This window comes from Diadema antillarum, unplaced genomic scaffold, assembly GCF_040938485.1.
Source record: "Diadema antillarum isolate AM-2024a unplaced genomic scaffold, OU_Dant_1.0 seq00000596_RagTag, whole genome shotgun sequence".
Classification (NCBI taxonomy): Eukaryota; Metazoa; Echinodermata; class Echinoidea; order Diadematoida; family Diadematidae; genus Diadema; species Diadema antillarum.
The window spans coordinates 94,684-112,075 of NW_027271527.1; the positions used below are offsets into that span (position 1 = coordinate 94,684).

General features: G+C 38.1%; 1 protein-coding gene across 1 annotated transcript in view; it reads right to left on the reverse strand.

Annotated features, from left to right (window-relative positions):
• The window catches only part of LOC139735737 (complement factor H-like), an 89,453-nt gene that overhangs the window by 32,816 nt on the left and 39,245 nt on the right, over positions 1 to 17,392 (reverse strand). The window contains exons 12-16 of the mRNA XM_071646485.1: positions 14,147 to 14,347; positions 13,598 to 13,795; positions 10,962 to 11,174; positions 10,014 to 10,235; positions 6,538 to 6,725 (exon numbers count right to left, since the gene is read on the reverse strand). Of these exons, the coding sequence (XP_071502586.1) occupies positions 6,538 to 6,725; positions 10,014 to 10,235; positions 10,962 to 11,174; positions 13,598 to 13,795; positions 14,147 to 14,347 (1,022 nt within the window). The remainder of the gene's footprint in view (positions 1 to 6,537; positions 6,726 to 10,013; positions 10,236 to 10,961; positions 11,175 to 13,597; positions 13,796 to 14,146; positions 14,348 to 17,392) is intronic.

Sequence of the window (17,392 nt, forward strand, 5' to 3'; positions counted from 1 at the left end):
GCGTACAACAATATAAGGAAAATATAAAGAGAATTTCACAAAATTCCATCTTTTGAAAAAAGTACACATTCCCCTGACTCGTTACCGATAAATGTTATGGGTAATATTATTCCCCCTGTCTTTAGAAAGAGGCAAGTCAATTGCTCTTTTATTATGCGAAAAAAGTGAAAATATGTTGAATTTTCTTTTATATTCTCTTTATACTGTTGTACGCATATGACTCACAAGCTGTAGTAGTCTCCTCATCCAGCGGTTCCAACACAAAAATTTAAAAAATTCATAATTAACTTTTGCATCGATTGTCCAATTTTCCTCAAACTTTCACTGATGTGTTCTACTAAAATTGTTGCATTTTCTCAATCCTTATGTTTATGAAGGTGAACTTGTCCTTTAAGTTATAGAAAGAAGGGTCTCAACTGAACGTATTCATCAGCAAACACGAACGTAAAAAATACATGTACATAGAATAATACATTAGGGCCTATATATCACATGGGCCGCCCACCCACAACTCATCTCCACATACAAAGTTTTTACAAAAAATTTTGCACAATACTCCGCTGCACTTTTTTTTTTCGACTTCATTTTTTCGCTCTTTGGATGCCATGTGTCTTGGGCATGGTGTATAGCTCCGTGCATAGTGTGGATATAGTGACTAAATAGGCCCTATCAGAAACAGGATTATCGCACCAGAAAACCTTTCCATGCAGTAAACAGTGCATGGAAATACTCCACGGACAGTGGATGCATGCATGTAATGTATATGGAGAGTGTCCTTGGGACCTCTGGGTGAGGATGCAGGGGTCACTAACGTGACCTCTTCCTTATTACGTAATGACAGAATGATCGCCCTCGCTCACTGGGGGTAAATTTAGGCTCCTCCCACTTGAAGCGAATGTGCCCAGACCCTTTGCCTTCGGCAAAGGCGGCGACTTCGTCGCGGGGCGGCGACTTCGTCGCCGCGGAGTCCAGTTGGCAAAGGGTCTGGAAACCAGACTACGAGTTGGGGGACGGATCGTTGTGTGTAGCTATTTTTAGCGCTCCTCTCTCTCCCCCTCTCTCCCCCTCTCTCCTCCATCGTTCTGTTGCTGCGTACCCGTGATCAGTGATGATGCTGATAAGCAAAATCCCCAATCACTTACCTTTCGCGACCCCCATGGCAGAAAAAACAAAACAGCAAGTGAATTGACCATGCACATCGACATTGTGTTGTTGGAAGGCGGAGCATGGTCGTGCAGACCTATGTTTTGATCGAAGTTAGAGCACGAGGAAGAGACATGCAAGTTTGAAGAACAACAAAAACCTTCACAAGACAAGACTAATAGTGAGAGGTAATTATCATCTATTAACTCTATTTCAATTTCAACTATTTTAGTTAAAAGCCTTTAAAAGCATATGTGATTGTGACGTGTTGATCAAACATTTCTAGAGACAAAGTGAGGGTGGATGTCGCAATATAGTTCCCTGGTTCATTACCGTGATAGTGTACGTGTGATGTTGCGATGATCTAGATGAGGTAACCTTGTGGTTGCATGAGGCTTGTAACTTTTAACCCAGTGAGCATGATCGCAAGAGAGCAAGAAAGTATGAGGACACTGGTGGTCATGTAGCAAAAGAAAGAACCCCGGAGCTCCGGCGGTCCGCAGTTGACGTTCGACGGCTGTGCGAGAGCTCCAGCGTCATGCAACCTATTAGAACACCTACGGTGGCGGTCCTCTCTTGCTCTTTTCATTCGGACATTCCACAGAAATACGGGCAAACCAGGAGTTTAGGGGACCGGACTATCTAAGTTCAATACCAGTTCTCACCAATTCTTGATCATTTGACGAAAAAATAACTGAATTGTTGATAGAAATATCGGCAAAAGCATGACAGGCTACCACAATTCCCACAGACGTTGAAGCTCAGCGGTAACAGCGCTCACGTACGCACGGTACGTGCGTGCACTGTGTTAACGCGATTCGTGCATAGCGCATTGCAGACACACACACAGTCCGTCCCTGTGTTTCGTTGAATAAGAACGCCTTGAAAGAAACTATGACACGGAGATTCAAAAAATACACTTTGGATTCGCGTTTTCATCCTTCAATTACAAATTTTCCTCACTATATGTGAATATTGATTTTTGGAGGAGATAAACTTTATTTATTCATCTTTCATTGGGTGAAATTTTAATATCAACATTAAATGAGGATTTTTTAAGGTGAATTTTTAAAGACATGCATGTCAAAACGATGCAGTGATAGCCATTGACTTTGTACGCGTCGAGCTTCGGCCAGAGACTGCGGAAAGGTCATGAATAATTCATTAAGTCCAACTTTCCCGATTTTTCGCGAATATCTCCATTCCCTAAAAATCGGCTGTTTCCCTGACTGTTTAATGACGTCTTTATGACCAAAACACACGCATTTAGACAGGTAAAACTCATGTCTTATGGAAACATGAAAGTTAGCCAACAGCAACAGCAGTGACGCTTCAACTGGAATCACATTGATTTTTGTTATTTGTCCATGGTCTCTGAATGAAATTGCATGATCGATATAAGAACCAACAGAAATTACGTTCAAACTGAAAACTCGCCCTTTATTTACGCACACACACACACACAAGTTAATTTCATTTCTTTTCATTATCTTATTGTCCATAAAATGGAAAGTCGTTATTTTAAAGCGGCATACATATAAATACACATACATCAAGCACACATTTCAAAATAGACACAGAAGATAACAACAAACATGTCATTAGTTTATATATAAATAACACAGAATAAAAACTTATTGTTATGATATAAAAACAGTTATACAATGAAATAAAAAAAGATAAGGCTTGTAAAGTATGTACACAAAATATTGACATGTCATCCTATGAAAATTTGGAACATTGACAACACTGTCAATAAAACTACCTGCATAAAATTTCCCATGAATCTCAATGACAAATTTGAGTAAAATGAGAAAGTGGCTTTCGCTTTCGATTCTATATCTTAGTATTCCAGTTCATTAAATAATCTATGATGAAATAAACTGGTGAATCTGCCACTTTTGACCAGTACCGTGCTCAGAGTCCATCTGGTATGAATTTGCCCATTTTGGTCTGTTTGATTGCTTCAAGGAGTCAACTGGTATGCTATTTAGTGTGCCAGTCCGTTACCTTGTTTTCAAAGGCGAATCAAATAGTAAATATGTAATTTCTTTCCAGCCGATTGCAATTGATATCGAACAATATTTTTATATTGTATAGAAATGACGTAAAAACATGCCATAGTCTTAACGATCAAAGAGTAAAAAAAGCAAAAAAAAAAACACACCAAAGAAAACACATCTTACTTTTGACTAAATTAGTCGTAAATAATTGGTTGAATAATTGACGTAAACCTTCCGCAAAATATGATCATGAATGTAACTAGAAGAAAGTGGTTGTTTAATTCAAGATGTCATATATATTGATTTTACTCACAAATCCGTGGCTAATATAACTTAATGAACATGTCACAAAACTGACGTGAACTATACGTCATCAATACGTCACTGATATGACGTGATAAACACGTCACCAAACTGACGTGAAATTTACGTCATAAATATATCGCTAACATGACGTGATGAGCACGTCACAAAACTGACGTGAAATCTACGTCATAAAAACATCCCTAATATAACGTGATGAACACGTCACAAAACTGACGTGAAATCTATGTCATAAATACGTCGCTAATATGACGTGATGAAAGCGTCACTGAAATGACGTGAACTATACGTCATTAATACGTCGCTAATATAAAGCGATCCTAAATAGTCATGAAACTTACATGAAATTTACGTCATAAATACATCACTAATATGACGTGATGTAAACCTCACAAAACTGACATGAAATTTATGTCATAAATACATTGATAATAATGACGTAACGAACACGTCACAAAACTGACATAAAATTTATGTCATAAATACGTCGCTTATATGACGTGATGAAAACGTCACTGAAATGACGTGAACTATACGTCATTAATACGTCGCTAATATGACGCGAGCCTAAATAGTCTTGAAACTGACATGAATTTTATGTCATAAATACGTCGCTAACACGACGTGATGAAAACGGTGACAAGACTGACGTGAAATTTACGTGTTAAATACATCCATAATATGATGTGATGCACACGTCACAAAACTGAAGTAAAATATACGTCATAAATACATCGCTAACATGACGTGATGAACACGTCACAAAACTGACAAGAAATTTACGTCATAAATAAATCACTAATATGACGTGATGAACACGTCACAAACCTTACATGAAATCTATGTCATAAATACGTCGCTAATATGACGTGATGAAAACGTCACTGAGATGACGTGAACTATACGTCATTAATACGTCGCTAATATGACGCGATCCTAAATAGTCATGAAACTGACATGAGATTTACCTCATAAATACATTACTAATATGACGTGATGTACACCTCAAAAAATGACATGAAATTTAAGTCACAAATACATTGATAATATGACGTGATGAACACGTCACAAAACTGACGTGAAATTTACGTCATGTAAAAACTTTGCTGATATGACGTGATGCACACGTCACAAAACTGACGGGAGCTATACGTCATTAATACGTCGCTAATATGACGTAATAAACACGTCACAAAACTGACGTGAAATTTACGTTATAAATACATCACTAATATGACGTGATGAACACGTCACAAAACTGACATGAAATTTATGTCACAAATACATTGATAATATGACGTGATGAACACGTCACAAAACTGACGTGAAATTTACGTCATGTAAAAACTTTGCTAATAGGCCTATGACGTTATGCACACGTCACAAAACTGACATGAAATCTATGTCATAAATACGTCGCTAATATGACGTGATGAAAACGTCACTGAAATGACGTGAACTATATGTCATTAATACGTCGCTAATATGACGCGATCCTAAATAGTCATGAAACTGACATGAATTTTACGTCATAAATACGTCGCTAACATGACGTGATGAAAACGTCACTGAAATGACGTGAACTATACGTCATTAATACGTCGCTAATATGACGCGATCCTAAATAGTCATGGAACTGACATGAGATTTACGTCATAAATATATCACTGTAATATGACGTGATGTACACCTCACAAAGCCGACATGAAATTTATGTCACAAATACATTCATTGATAATATGATGTGATGAACACGTCACAAAATTGACGTGAAATTCACGTCATGTAAAAACTTTGCTAATATGACGTTATGAACACGTCACAAAACTGACAAGAAATTTATGTCATAAATACGTCGCTAATATGACGTGATGAAAACGTCACTGAAATGACGTGAACTATACGTCATTAATACGTCGCTGATATGACGTGATCCTAAATAGTCATGAAACTGACATGAATTTTACGTCATAAATACGTCGCTAACATGACGTGATGAAAACGGTAACAAAACTGACGAGATGAAAACGTCACAAAACTGACATGAAATTTACGTTATAAACACATCAATAATATGACGTGATGCACACGTCACAAAACTGACGTGAAATTTACGTCATAAATACGTCGCGAACATGACGTGATAAGTACGTCGAGTAGCTGAGGTGAAGCTTACGTCATAAATACATGGCTTATATGACTTGATGAATACGTCACAAAACTGCATGTGACACAAATTGTCGCCCCCTGAAACAGGCGACAATTTGTGCATGGAGGTGACGGCACAAATTGTCGCCCATCACAAATTGTCGTCTGGCGACAATTTGTGATGAGGGCTGACGGCACAAATTGTCGCCAAACAAACCACTACCACTACACAACCACCACACATGCACAGTTTCTACATATTGTATTATTATACTCCAAACACACACACACACACACACACACACACGCAGCTATGCGCAAACGTGTACATAAGTCATATAATACGCACGTACAAATCATACACAGCACATACCATGCAGCCCCCCCCCCCCCCACACACACACATACGCAAAACTTACCCGCCATACCCACCCAACCAAAGCCTAACACCGGAGCAACCACCCCAACCATACAAATCACAGTGCATGGCCGACGGCAATTTGTGCAGCTACGTTTCATTTTGCCAGCACAAATTGTCGCCATCGAAGTCAAAAATTGGGAACTGCACAAGCATCACGAACTGTCGCCAGGTAACAATTTATGCAGGGGCGACAATTTGTTCCACCAACTCCGTCACAAATAGTTGCCCCGAGCTGGGGGCAACAATTTGTGACGGGGCGACAATTTGTGCCGTAACATACGTAAATTATGCGTCATAAATACGTCGCTATTAAACATGATTTGATAAAAACGTCGTAAAAACTGACGTGCCACTTGCGTCCTTACGCAAAATTTGACTATTTCTTATTATGATTCTTGGTATGGAAATTAGATGACGATTTACCAGCCATTGAGTTATTACCAGAACAGCCATTTCAATGGAGAGAAAAACTACTACTAGATTACTTTTATTCCTTACCTGCGTTGTATTTACGCCTGATGCTGTGATAACCGGTGGTGGCCATGTCCATCTCTTATACGGGCAAAAGACCCTGAGTCTGTCACCCCAATTACTGCCAGGCTTGTTGGTAGGGAATACTACCACAGTTCCGTTTGATGCCACTTCGCGCTGCAAACCGCGGAATAGGACGTGAGACGCAACATTCACTGGCAAGATGAACAGGTAGAGAAAACGAAAATCGAAACAAACTCCAAGGATTCGCAATATTTGTAGTAGAGATCCACTATCGCACATACTACGAAGGGCCACGTTTCTTGCAGACTTTACTTATCCTTGGTTTGGCGTCATGTATCATGATAACAACTATTGCCAATATTATGATAACATAGGTTTTCCCGGTCAATTTCATACCTTTGTCACTCAAATTCATTAATGTGCATTCAAATTCACACAGCGCAAGCACGCGAAAATTTTCGGGCATTCAAAATTCAGAATCCGAGCGATCAATTTCATTTATGGGCGTTCCATTTCGTTTTCTTGAAATCAAATTCACGATTGGGCGTTCAATTTCAAAATGCAAGCACCGACTTTCCTACTCATGCATTCAAATTCATGCGATAGTCACGTGATAGTCCCAATGAGCTTGTTTGGAGCGTTCAAATTCATTTTTAGGCCATCAAGTTCCTACTTCGTGCAATCAATTTAGCGAGGAAAATGGAGTAGACTTTTAAGAAAGGAAAAAGGGCCAACACAACCAATGAAGGCTTGCATAATATTATAATGTAATTATGATTGTTTACAGGTTCTACATTGTTCTCTGTTCATGTATTCTTTGCTTTTCATCTCAATAGATTTCAATTTGTAATGTCCAATCAGCAGTGCATCCAAACAACACAACGACAATTTAATCATTTCTTGATGATACTGCGTGCTGACAATGCCCCAATACCAACCACATAATGACAATTCATCAATTTAAAGACAAACTGACACACAATGATCTCACATAGTCCCGCAAAAGTAAATCAATAAGACAGCAATGCACAACAAACAAGACGTATAAAATGTTCATATATCAGTTTCAATATAGTCGAAATTGTTTTTTCCTCGAAAGTATCAACCAGCTTGACATGAATTTGAATGCTCATAGATGAAATGCGTGCTCCTCTCTTAAATTTAAATGCCCCGATAGTAAATTTGAATGTTCCAATAGTGAATTTGAATGCTCCGACAGTGAATTTGAATGCTCGGATAGTGAATTCGAATGACCGGATTTTGAATTTGATTGCTGATTCAGTGCTGCGAGCGTGGAAATTCGTGAAATCGAATGCTCGGAATAGGAACTTGAATGACAAAAGTATAAAATTGACCGGGAAAACCTATAGTAACGTATTTTTTTTTTCACTGTTGTTATCATCAAAGCCGATTTCAAACAGCTACAGCAGTTATAAGACTTCAAGTAATCACTTTATCTTTGAGGTACTTTGACTATTAAATTCAACTATGTCGTCACATGCACCAAATTGATCAGCAACCCTTTTTCATTACTGGATTATACATAACAGTGATGCCAAGGGAAATTTGAGAGATGTCTTATGTAGACAGTAATGAACTATTAATTTCTCGTTCATTTTTTTTGTCTTATTGACGCAAAGACTGAGTATGTACATAACCGAAACTTGCTGTAATGTATGGAAAACATTTAGACGGAAAGGTTTAGTTTAAACAATATTTCCACATAATCAGTATTGATAAACATTGGAAAATATGGAACTGAATGGCAGTATTGAAATTGGGGGAAAATACATGGCAATTCAATGTAAAAAGCTTTATTAAAAAGTATCCAAAGAAACGGAACTTAAAGTTGATTAGTGAAGGGATGAGGAGAAGCCCTAGGAATTATTTTATAAATGCAGCAAAACAAAGTCTAAATGCAGCAGACTTGATAATGGAACTTAGTGTGTTAAACAAAGGCTCATTAAAGATTATACACGAAATGAAGCCCTGTCGGGCATTGTGGAGAACATTAATTGATGAATATTGTCCAGCAGTTTATTGGGATGTAATGATGTATAGGAATCTGGTTCTTATATATTTTTTTCTTCTGGTCACCAATTTGAGTTACGACAACCGCTTCTATACAGTGCATTCCCGTTACAACGAACACGGTTATAAGACATTTTCGTCATAACGAAGTAAAAATTAAGGTCCCAAAATTATCGTCATTAAAGTCGATAAGGAAATTCGTTATAACGAAATCTTTTCCGAGAGTCACAGATAAAAAAAACCCCAAGATAACTGTGCTACGTTATAACGAAAATCAAAAACAGCTTACGAAAAATGCATAGTGGAACAAGCGTTTGCAAGAGCGTCTCTGCAAGGCAGGACGGAGACTCTTCACATCACTCTTGCGTGTACTCTCCGTGTGCCACGCACCGTTTCTGAGGAGAACTTTCATTTAATACCGTAATACGTTACTCCAAAAAATGAAGTAAGATTCACTGTTTTGAAAGTTCATTATTACGAAAAACGTAAATTCAAATATACCTTGACGTTCGTTTATTCGAAAATGAATAGGGTACGTCATTACATACACAGTAGCGTTATCCAAAAGGTTCCTTATTCGTGAAGTTCGCTATACTCTGGCGATGAAAATAAAGGTTGTTATTACCGTTAAGCAGAAAATCTTCGTTATTCCAAATATTCCTCAATGGGAACATGTAATAACGTTTGTCACTCACAAAGTGTAACAAAATGATTTTTGTATACAAATTTGTATACAAACAAAAATTTGGAATTACAAACCTTATCGTCTTTGGATAAACAAACCTACGAAATAACGAACCTCATTTCATTTTCGGATAAACGATCCTTCGGAACAACGAACCTCTTTTATTTTGGGATTAACAAACCTTATTCAATTTTTAGATCAATTAACCAATCGTCGGAACAACAAAGCTTAATTTCATTTAATGAATAAACAACTTTCGAAATAACGAATCTTCGAAAGAATGAAGCTTCAGAATAACGAACCTTATTTCATTTTCGGATTCCAGAACCTTCGAAATTAAGAATCCTGGGAATGGCGAACCTCTGAATAAGAATCGTTTGTAACGACGGACTTTAGAATTACGACCTTTGGAATAAAGAACTCTAAACGAATCAAAAACAATCACTTTTTATGCGTGTATTTTCAAATTAGGCATGAAATAACAAATTTATGCTCCCTTAAATATAATGTTTAAACAAAATTAATGAGATAGCATCACGTTTTACATAGCTTTCCAGCGTATGATGAGCATTTAATACACAACATAGCCCTACAATATGCGCATATGTGAGTGTTTTCACAATTATATTGTATTTGTTCGGTCATGCCGAGATTCCGTTATGACAAAACAAACCTGACCGTCCCGAGGATTTCGTTTATAACGGGAGTGCACTGTACGCAGTAACTCGCATACAGAATAAATTGTTTCCTGCTATTAAGTTACCACATCTCGGTGCTTCCCCGAGCCACTCTCCAAAGTCGCATTGCCTGCGGGAGTCACCGAGCAGTCGAGCTTTTCCTGGGTCAGGGCACCGGGCCACCAGGAAGGATCCACCGGGGACCGAATCACCTTGTTGGAGCTCTCTGGTCTCTTCACCATTCAGAAAGAATTTCATTTGGATATCGCCTTCACTCTCCGGCACCGTGCAGGGTTCCTGTTGTCTCACTGTCAAAGAGAGGGAGAGAGTCTTACCTTTGATACAATCAATCCTGTCAACACTGTGGTGCTGTAACACCAGGAATTAAGACTTGTTATCATAAAGCCGTACAAGTAGCTAACTGTGAATCTTTTTAAATGTAAATATCTTGTGCTCATTTTCTTTAAGATATGAAACTTTCAGGAGATAAAAATATGTTTCGATAATTTGGAACGAAAAGAAAAGAGTACCGACAGCAGTACGGAAAATGTCCACCATGAGAATACAATTGATCAGTGAATGCAGTCAAGATGTTCATCATTTTGAATAATAAGCCTTCTGTATTATTATGTTGAATCAAAACATCAAAGTAGCATGCTTTGGAACAATAAAAACAAACAAACATTGAAAACAAAGCCGCACAATTCGAGGTTCGAGAAGTAAGAATTTTGTTCTTATACAAGTTTCCGTATTGCTTCAAAATTTAATTTCTTCGCCTTTCTGTATAGAAGTTTGTTCGCATCAGAGGAACCATCAGCTCACAAATTGCATTATAGACTCTGCCTCCCTTGACAACATAGATATATCTTTAAACAAAGGAACTTATTTCGCGCAACTTTTCAACTGGCAGTCAATCGAATTGTTCCTAAACACAAGTTTGAAGCCTTAATTATAGTGTATCTAGTATCTCAATGCCTTGCCGGGGACGAAAAGAACAGAATAAAATGATATTTCCTTCATTTTCGTAGTCTCACCACACGCTGGCCATGGTTGGTTCCAATTGCCGTTCTCACACGTCGGCCTCACGAATGGTTCTGCAAGATAGCCGGGATTGCACGTGACGGACACTCTCAGCCTGGTGTTGTGCGCGTAATTCCCGTCCCAGACGCCGCCAATAGTTCCCCGTAGAATATCAATGGTGTACTCCCCGTTCTCAGTGGTAACTGGAATACACCGTCTCACATCCACTACGGGAATAATTGGCAGTCAGTAAAAGAATGAGGTAACCTAATACCAAATCATGTTATTATAAATATTTAATGTTCTTGTCCCTGTTCTTCTTGTGTTTCCAGTATTCCATACTACTATATGACAATGCCATACTTAGTTTTGCCGATCACCGTACAGGACAGGTACCCCACCCACCCAGACAGTTACCTCCGGCTATAATAGTGGTTAGTGATGAGGTTAGAGTAAAGATAGGGTTAGGGTTAGGTTTAGGGTTAGAGTTTGGGTTAGGGTTAGGATTTGGGGATCAGGATTAGGATAAGGGTTAGGGTTAGGGGATTGGTCTCAGGTAATATTGCCCAGAGGGTAATTGCCCCAGCACCATGAATGATAATCAGATACGTTATACGAACATCTACAACTTCTCCTACGTTTTTTTTTCTTTTTTTCTTTCTTTCTTTCAGTCTAGCATACCCACATGTACATTTTTTTTTTTGTAAGAGAGAGAGAGAGAGAAGAAAAAAAATACCCAGGCCATCACTAGTCCTATAAGGGCTCAAATAAGGGCTCATATAAGGGGTCATACAGAATCCCTATATAATGGTCCATTACAGCTCTAGATACATACTCCTTAATGTACAAGATACAAGATTCGCTAAATTTTGCAAAACAGTTCTTGATCAATTGATTTGAATATGTAAGTATAAAATTTAATGAGTGAGCTACTGATGTCATCACCTTACAATTCAACATTTGATTACGCTAAACAATATGATGATATTTGTATTTTCTGCTATAAAGGTTTTAAACAATGTTACTCCTGCGTGGTTGAATAACTTCAAAGCATATATCAGTCAGATACTCTATCAGGATTTGTGAGTAGAACATAATTGCTTTTGCAATTTAACATGTTATATGCCAACTGTGTGGCAAGTTGTGAGGGTGTGGTATCATCAATTCACCACTAACATATCCATATCGACTTTTCCAGAAATGAAATTTAGCAAACATCGATAATTATATAGCTTTTTAATTTTCCTTCAATTTTGATCAACCTTTATGGTTTATATTGTTGAGCTCAGGGATTTTCACGCTTTCTTTAAGACTAACTTAAAACTGCTTTACTAGTTTTCTTTTTGAACAAACAGATGTTACTCATCCCCCTCTCCCCCTTAAAAAAAAGCAAAAACAAAATCTAGGAGATAACCTCCATACCAAGACATCATGCAATGTTTTCTTCGCTACAGGGGGAAGATATTCACAGTGGTTTAGCACTTAAAACGTTTTAAATAACAGCCTATATTAACCCTTTCTGTGCCGGGGAAAGAGTAGAATGTGCACAAATTCCACGCACAAACCTTTGGACATAAAGAAATAAATGTGACACAGAAAGGATTAAAGATTTATTCTACACGTTTACATTCGATTTGATTATTTCGAGCGTCATCTGAGTAAAGCTGCAAAATGATCTACGCTGCATTGCAGTTGAGCACGGAGCTAACTTTTGTAAGCTCTGAGGTTATCGTGTTATAGTTATCGTTCCCACACCATGCACACAATTACGTTTCTTTGTTTTCGAGTGTTCTGTCACTACAAAACAACAACAACAACAACATCAAACCCCCCGTTCTGGGATTACCTTCAGGGCCGGCGGAACGTTTTCAAAAGTGTGGGGGCCCACTTCCGGGTTTCAAGAGCTAACAAGCAAAAAAGAAAAAAAAAGGTCCTCAGGTCCCCTTTCCCCTTCCATTTCAGGGTTTCTTCATCTGACAAGCAAAAAAAAAAAAAGTGGAAAAACATAACCTTTCCGCGCTCACTTTTCAAGATCTTTATCTATTTACTTACGTACTTGCACTTACGTACTTCCGGGTTAAAAAAGTGTGGGGGCCCAAAGTGATGACACCTTATGTATTCCTTTGTATGGTGCACAAAAAGTGTGGGGGCCCGAGCCCCCACGGCCCCCACGGTTCCGCCGGCCATGGCCTTTATATGAATGACTTGAAAATTTCATGCACTAGCCAGGTGAAGGATTTTTTTTTAACTAACCGTTGGGAATCTCATTCCAAGACTTGTAAGGGTTAAAATAATCATTCGAATGTTCATATTATTATCGCGCTCTATCCACTGTTCTGAAGAACTTCTCCAAATGCCAGCAAAAGCTTGCAAATCCAATCATATGTGATTATACTTCTCTTTTTAAGAGAAGAAGTTTAATTTTATTGCGCTATATTCTTCTGGAATTATTGTAATTTTCTTTCGTGTTCATCGAGCCGTCTTTACCATTTTCATCTTTGCGTGACAATTAAGAAAGGCTAATTAAGATTGCAAATACATTTCACATGGCACGGTTTCTACACAGGCCCTCTTCATTGTAGAATACAAATATAAAAGAAATCAACAATTAACATTTTTTTTTTTTTTAGTTCTGTATATCGATAATTACCACACTGAGGCCAGGAAACAGACCAGTCGCCATTTCTGCAAACTATGTTCACCGGCTGAGGAGGGTGTGGGCGATATCCATCGTCACATGTCACTGAAACTCTGACTTCCGTTCCATGGGGGTAACCGTCCTCCGATACCGGGTTAACCGTGTAGCTACCCCATCGAACGACTCGTGATGAACATGGTCTAGCCTCAACTGTTGCAGGAGGCAAATATGAAAGTAAGTTGGAGATAGCTGCATACCAATTTAACACGCTATCTGATAAAGTAGTGACAGACACGCATATGTTGATAGCCATAATCACGTAAGTTAACTATTAACCGTAAATTCCTGTTCTTTTGATGAATTACGTAATTTGGCGTTACCTTGGAGCTCTTTCAGCTTTAACCATCATCTTCATTCTTGTATTTATGAAATTTCCTTCTTTTTTTTCTCCACCCTGTTTTCTTGACCCTTTGTTTTCTTTGAGTTTCTTTTACAAAAAAACAAAAACACCAAATCGTTATCAAAAGTCCATGGCACAGATATTGACCAAAGCTGATGTACCACATATAGGCCAGGACTCAGACCAGTGTCCATCGTCACACTCCGTCCTCACAGGTTCCTCGGGAAGAAAGCCCGATGGGCAGGTGACTTCGATCACGCTGCCATGCCGATACTCCCCATTGGTACCAGACAGAGAAGAAGCGATGTCATTCTGTGGCTGCACGGTAGAGCCACTCCGTCGCGAACATCGTGCCAGCTCAACTGAAAGGAGAAAGAAAAATAACATGAGTGTGAACTACAAATTATGATATTTTTTTGTATCTACAATATTGTTTGAAGATGTGTGTTTCTAAACACCTTAATGATGGTTTTAATAATATAATCCTGGGAGCTGGGATGGCCTCTGCTCCAGGGGTCCTATCGGGACTCTCTTCATCCTTACATACTTGACACTCTGACACTCTGCCTCAGCTCGAAGGATAACTGAAATCTCTAGGATAGCGGATAAATCTCGCTAAAGAGACAAGTTCAACCAGATACATGTTGCCTCTTGATTGAATGTAGCAATGACTACCGATATATAATTGGTGAGCTGTTGATGTCATCACCTTATTTTTCGTTACAAAATCGTGCAAGAGAAAATGACATTTTTTTTTGCTATAAAAGTGGAAAACTTAATGTTTATATGAATCGCCTCTTTTAGAAAGCAGGAGGAACAATATCACCCACAGCATATTGTATCAGTAGCAAGTCGTGAGAATGTGTACTTTTCCTTAAAAAAAGAAATTATGTGGAATTCTTTTTATGTCGTCTTTATATCGTTGAACATACTATACAATGTGGGTGGCATCACGAACTTCAGTAGTCTTCTAATTCAGCGATTGTAGCGAAGAACTTAGTCATAATTTTTGAACGGATTGTTAGATATCCCTCAAACTTTCACGGGATTGTTTTCTGCTGATATTGCTGCAGTCACCTAATCCACACTAAACAATTTTAGTGAACTTATCCTTTCAGGGAAGAACTCTAGGCTGAGTAATGGGTGTGCTACAAGGATTTGGCCACCATGACGTTAGTTACAACGTTACTGATGTTAATTTTCTGTGAAGACCGATCTAACGTTGCGACATAAGACATACAATTGCAACTAAGTGACGGGAGAAAATATCATCCCGTTCTCTGCGAATGAAGTTATCAGTTCATCCTGCAAATTGGCCAATTTTTCTATAATTGCTACCTCCACCAACCGTGGTATCATGGGTGATGTTCATGGAAATGACTTCCCAATTATCTCAATTAAGAAAACAACAATAACAACAAAAGAACAGTGAGTAATTATTTCTTTATTGATTCTCCCAGGCAATCATCGAAAAGGCACCAATAAAAGAAACAACAACCATTTTACGACTATCGCTTTGAATTTCTTAGATGTATTCCACTTTCTGTGAACATTATCGAAGTGAAAACCTCACTGTAATCACATTCTCTGTCACTTCCCGCGCTAGGCAACGCACTGCCTCTCTTGAGTCCAATGCATTGATATGCATGTTATAGGCCTACCATGAAGCATTGGATGCCGCATCCCAAGATGAATATACATTTATAATGTCGACAATAAGAATTACCACATGTGTGCGTACACGAAAAGTATTTTGCATGCTGGTCCTTTTCCAATCAACTCTTGCATGAGCCTGAAGTAATTTGTCACAAGACAAAATCATGAAACATGGCGTGGTTGGACACGACGGAATGCCTGATCATTAAAAACAGGTTCATAACCCACTAGAATGGGGAAACACGCATCAAATATTATTAGCTAGGGCTTTACTGTTACAAAAGAAGGCACTTCGAATCTTTCGTAATGCCGCTAGTGGCCGTCATACAGCTTCTTTGTTTTTTGAAAATAAGATTTTGAAAACTAAAGATTTGTTTATATTTCATTTAGGACAATTTATGCATAGTTATAATAATAACTGTTTCCGCTTATTACATTTGATTCCATGTTTCCTCGAACCTGACATACCACAGCTACCCAACAAGACAGTCTAATGAATTTCATTTGCCCCTGCTTAGAACTGTGTTAGCTCAGCAGACATTTATTTATACAGGTCCAAGATTCTGGAACTCCCTTATTCCAGACATAAGAAACGCTCCTTCTTTGTATTCGTTAAAAAAATTGAAATCACACCTCTTTAAAGGGTGTGTACAGTTCTGGTCGAGGTGAGGATTTAGCTTTTGACATTTTGCGAGGTATTCAGAAACCACTCTATGAGATGTCAAAGAGCATGCAATTATAAGGGGTATCAAAAGTTTATTTGATGAAAATCGATTTTGAAGTGGCCGAGATATCCAAAAACAAGGCGAAACAAAGAGATCCTAATAAAGTTGTGGCCTGTAGCCTTTTTTATTATCACGTTTTTGATATCTCAGCCATTTGAAAACCAATTTTCATCAAAATAAACGTTGAATACTTCTCAAAATTACATGCTCTTTCATATTTCATAAGAGGTTTCTCATTATCTCACTTTGGAATGTAAAACACCTCAACCAGTACTGTACAGTCTTATGATATAACAAAAAGAAACTAAGTTTGTTTGTCTATATTTTTTAAGCACGTAGGTTTTGTAAACACCACAATGCTATTGATTCTTCTTAGACACTTCATATTGCTTATTTTATTGCAAACTTGTATACTATTATACGTGCCTTCACAGAACAGATAATAATTGATGTTCCGCTATCAGCAATTCCATTTCTCTGTGTCACTTTCTCGGTCGCTTTCAACGCTCTTAACTTCTAATATGGCTAATAGTCTCTGTGGGCTTGATCTTTAACGTATCGATTGATCTCGGCTATCTATTTGTAATTGTTTCGTCTCTTTACTTCTATTTTTGTTTCCTCTCCCCCCCCCCCTTCCCCTTCTTTTCTTATTTCCCGCACACATGTAGTAAAGTTATTCACCTATTTTTTCCCCATATGAGGTCCCTACATAGTATAAGCACATTCTTTTGAGTGGGTACCCCCACTTTTTTTTTCTCACAGAATGTATAAATATCTTAGTATGAAAAATGTCTCTCACTTTGTAATGACTACTGACAAATGTTATTCTTCGCTATCCATGTATCACTCCTTCAAACGCATGTCGAACTTATACTTTTCTTACATTCTATTGAAAGAAGTGAAAATAAAACCTTTGAATTGAATTGAAATTGACTATAGTGAATGTGTCCATGTATAGTCATTCACACAATTACAACCCCCCCCCCCCCCCCCCCCCCGCTACTTGAATTCAAGTGCAAACACATT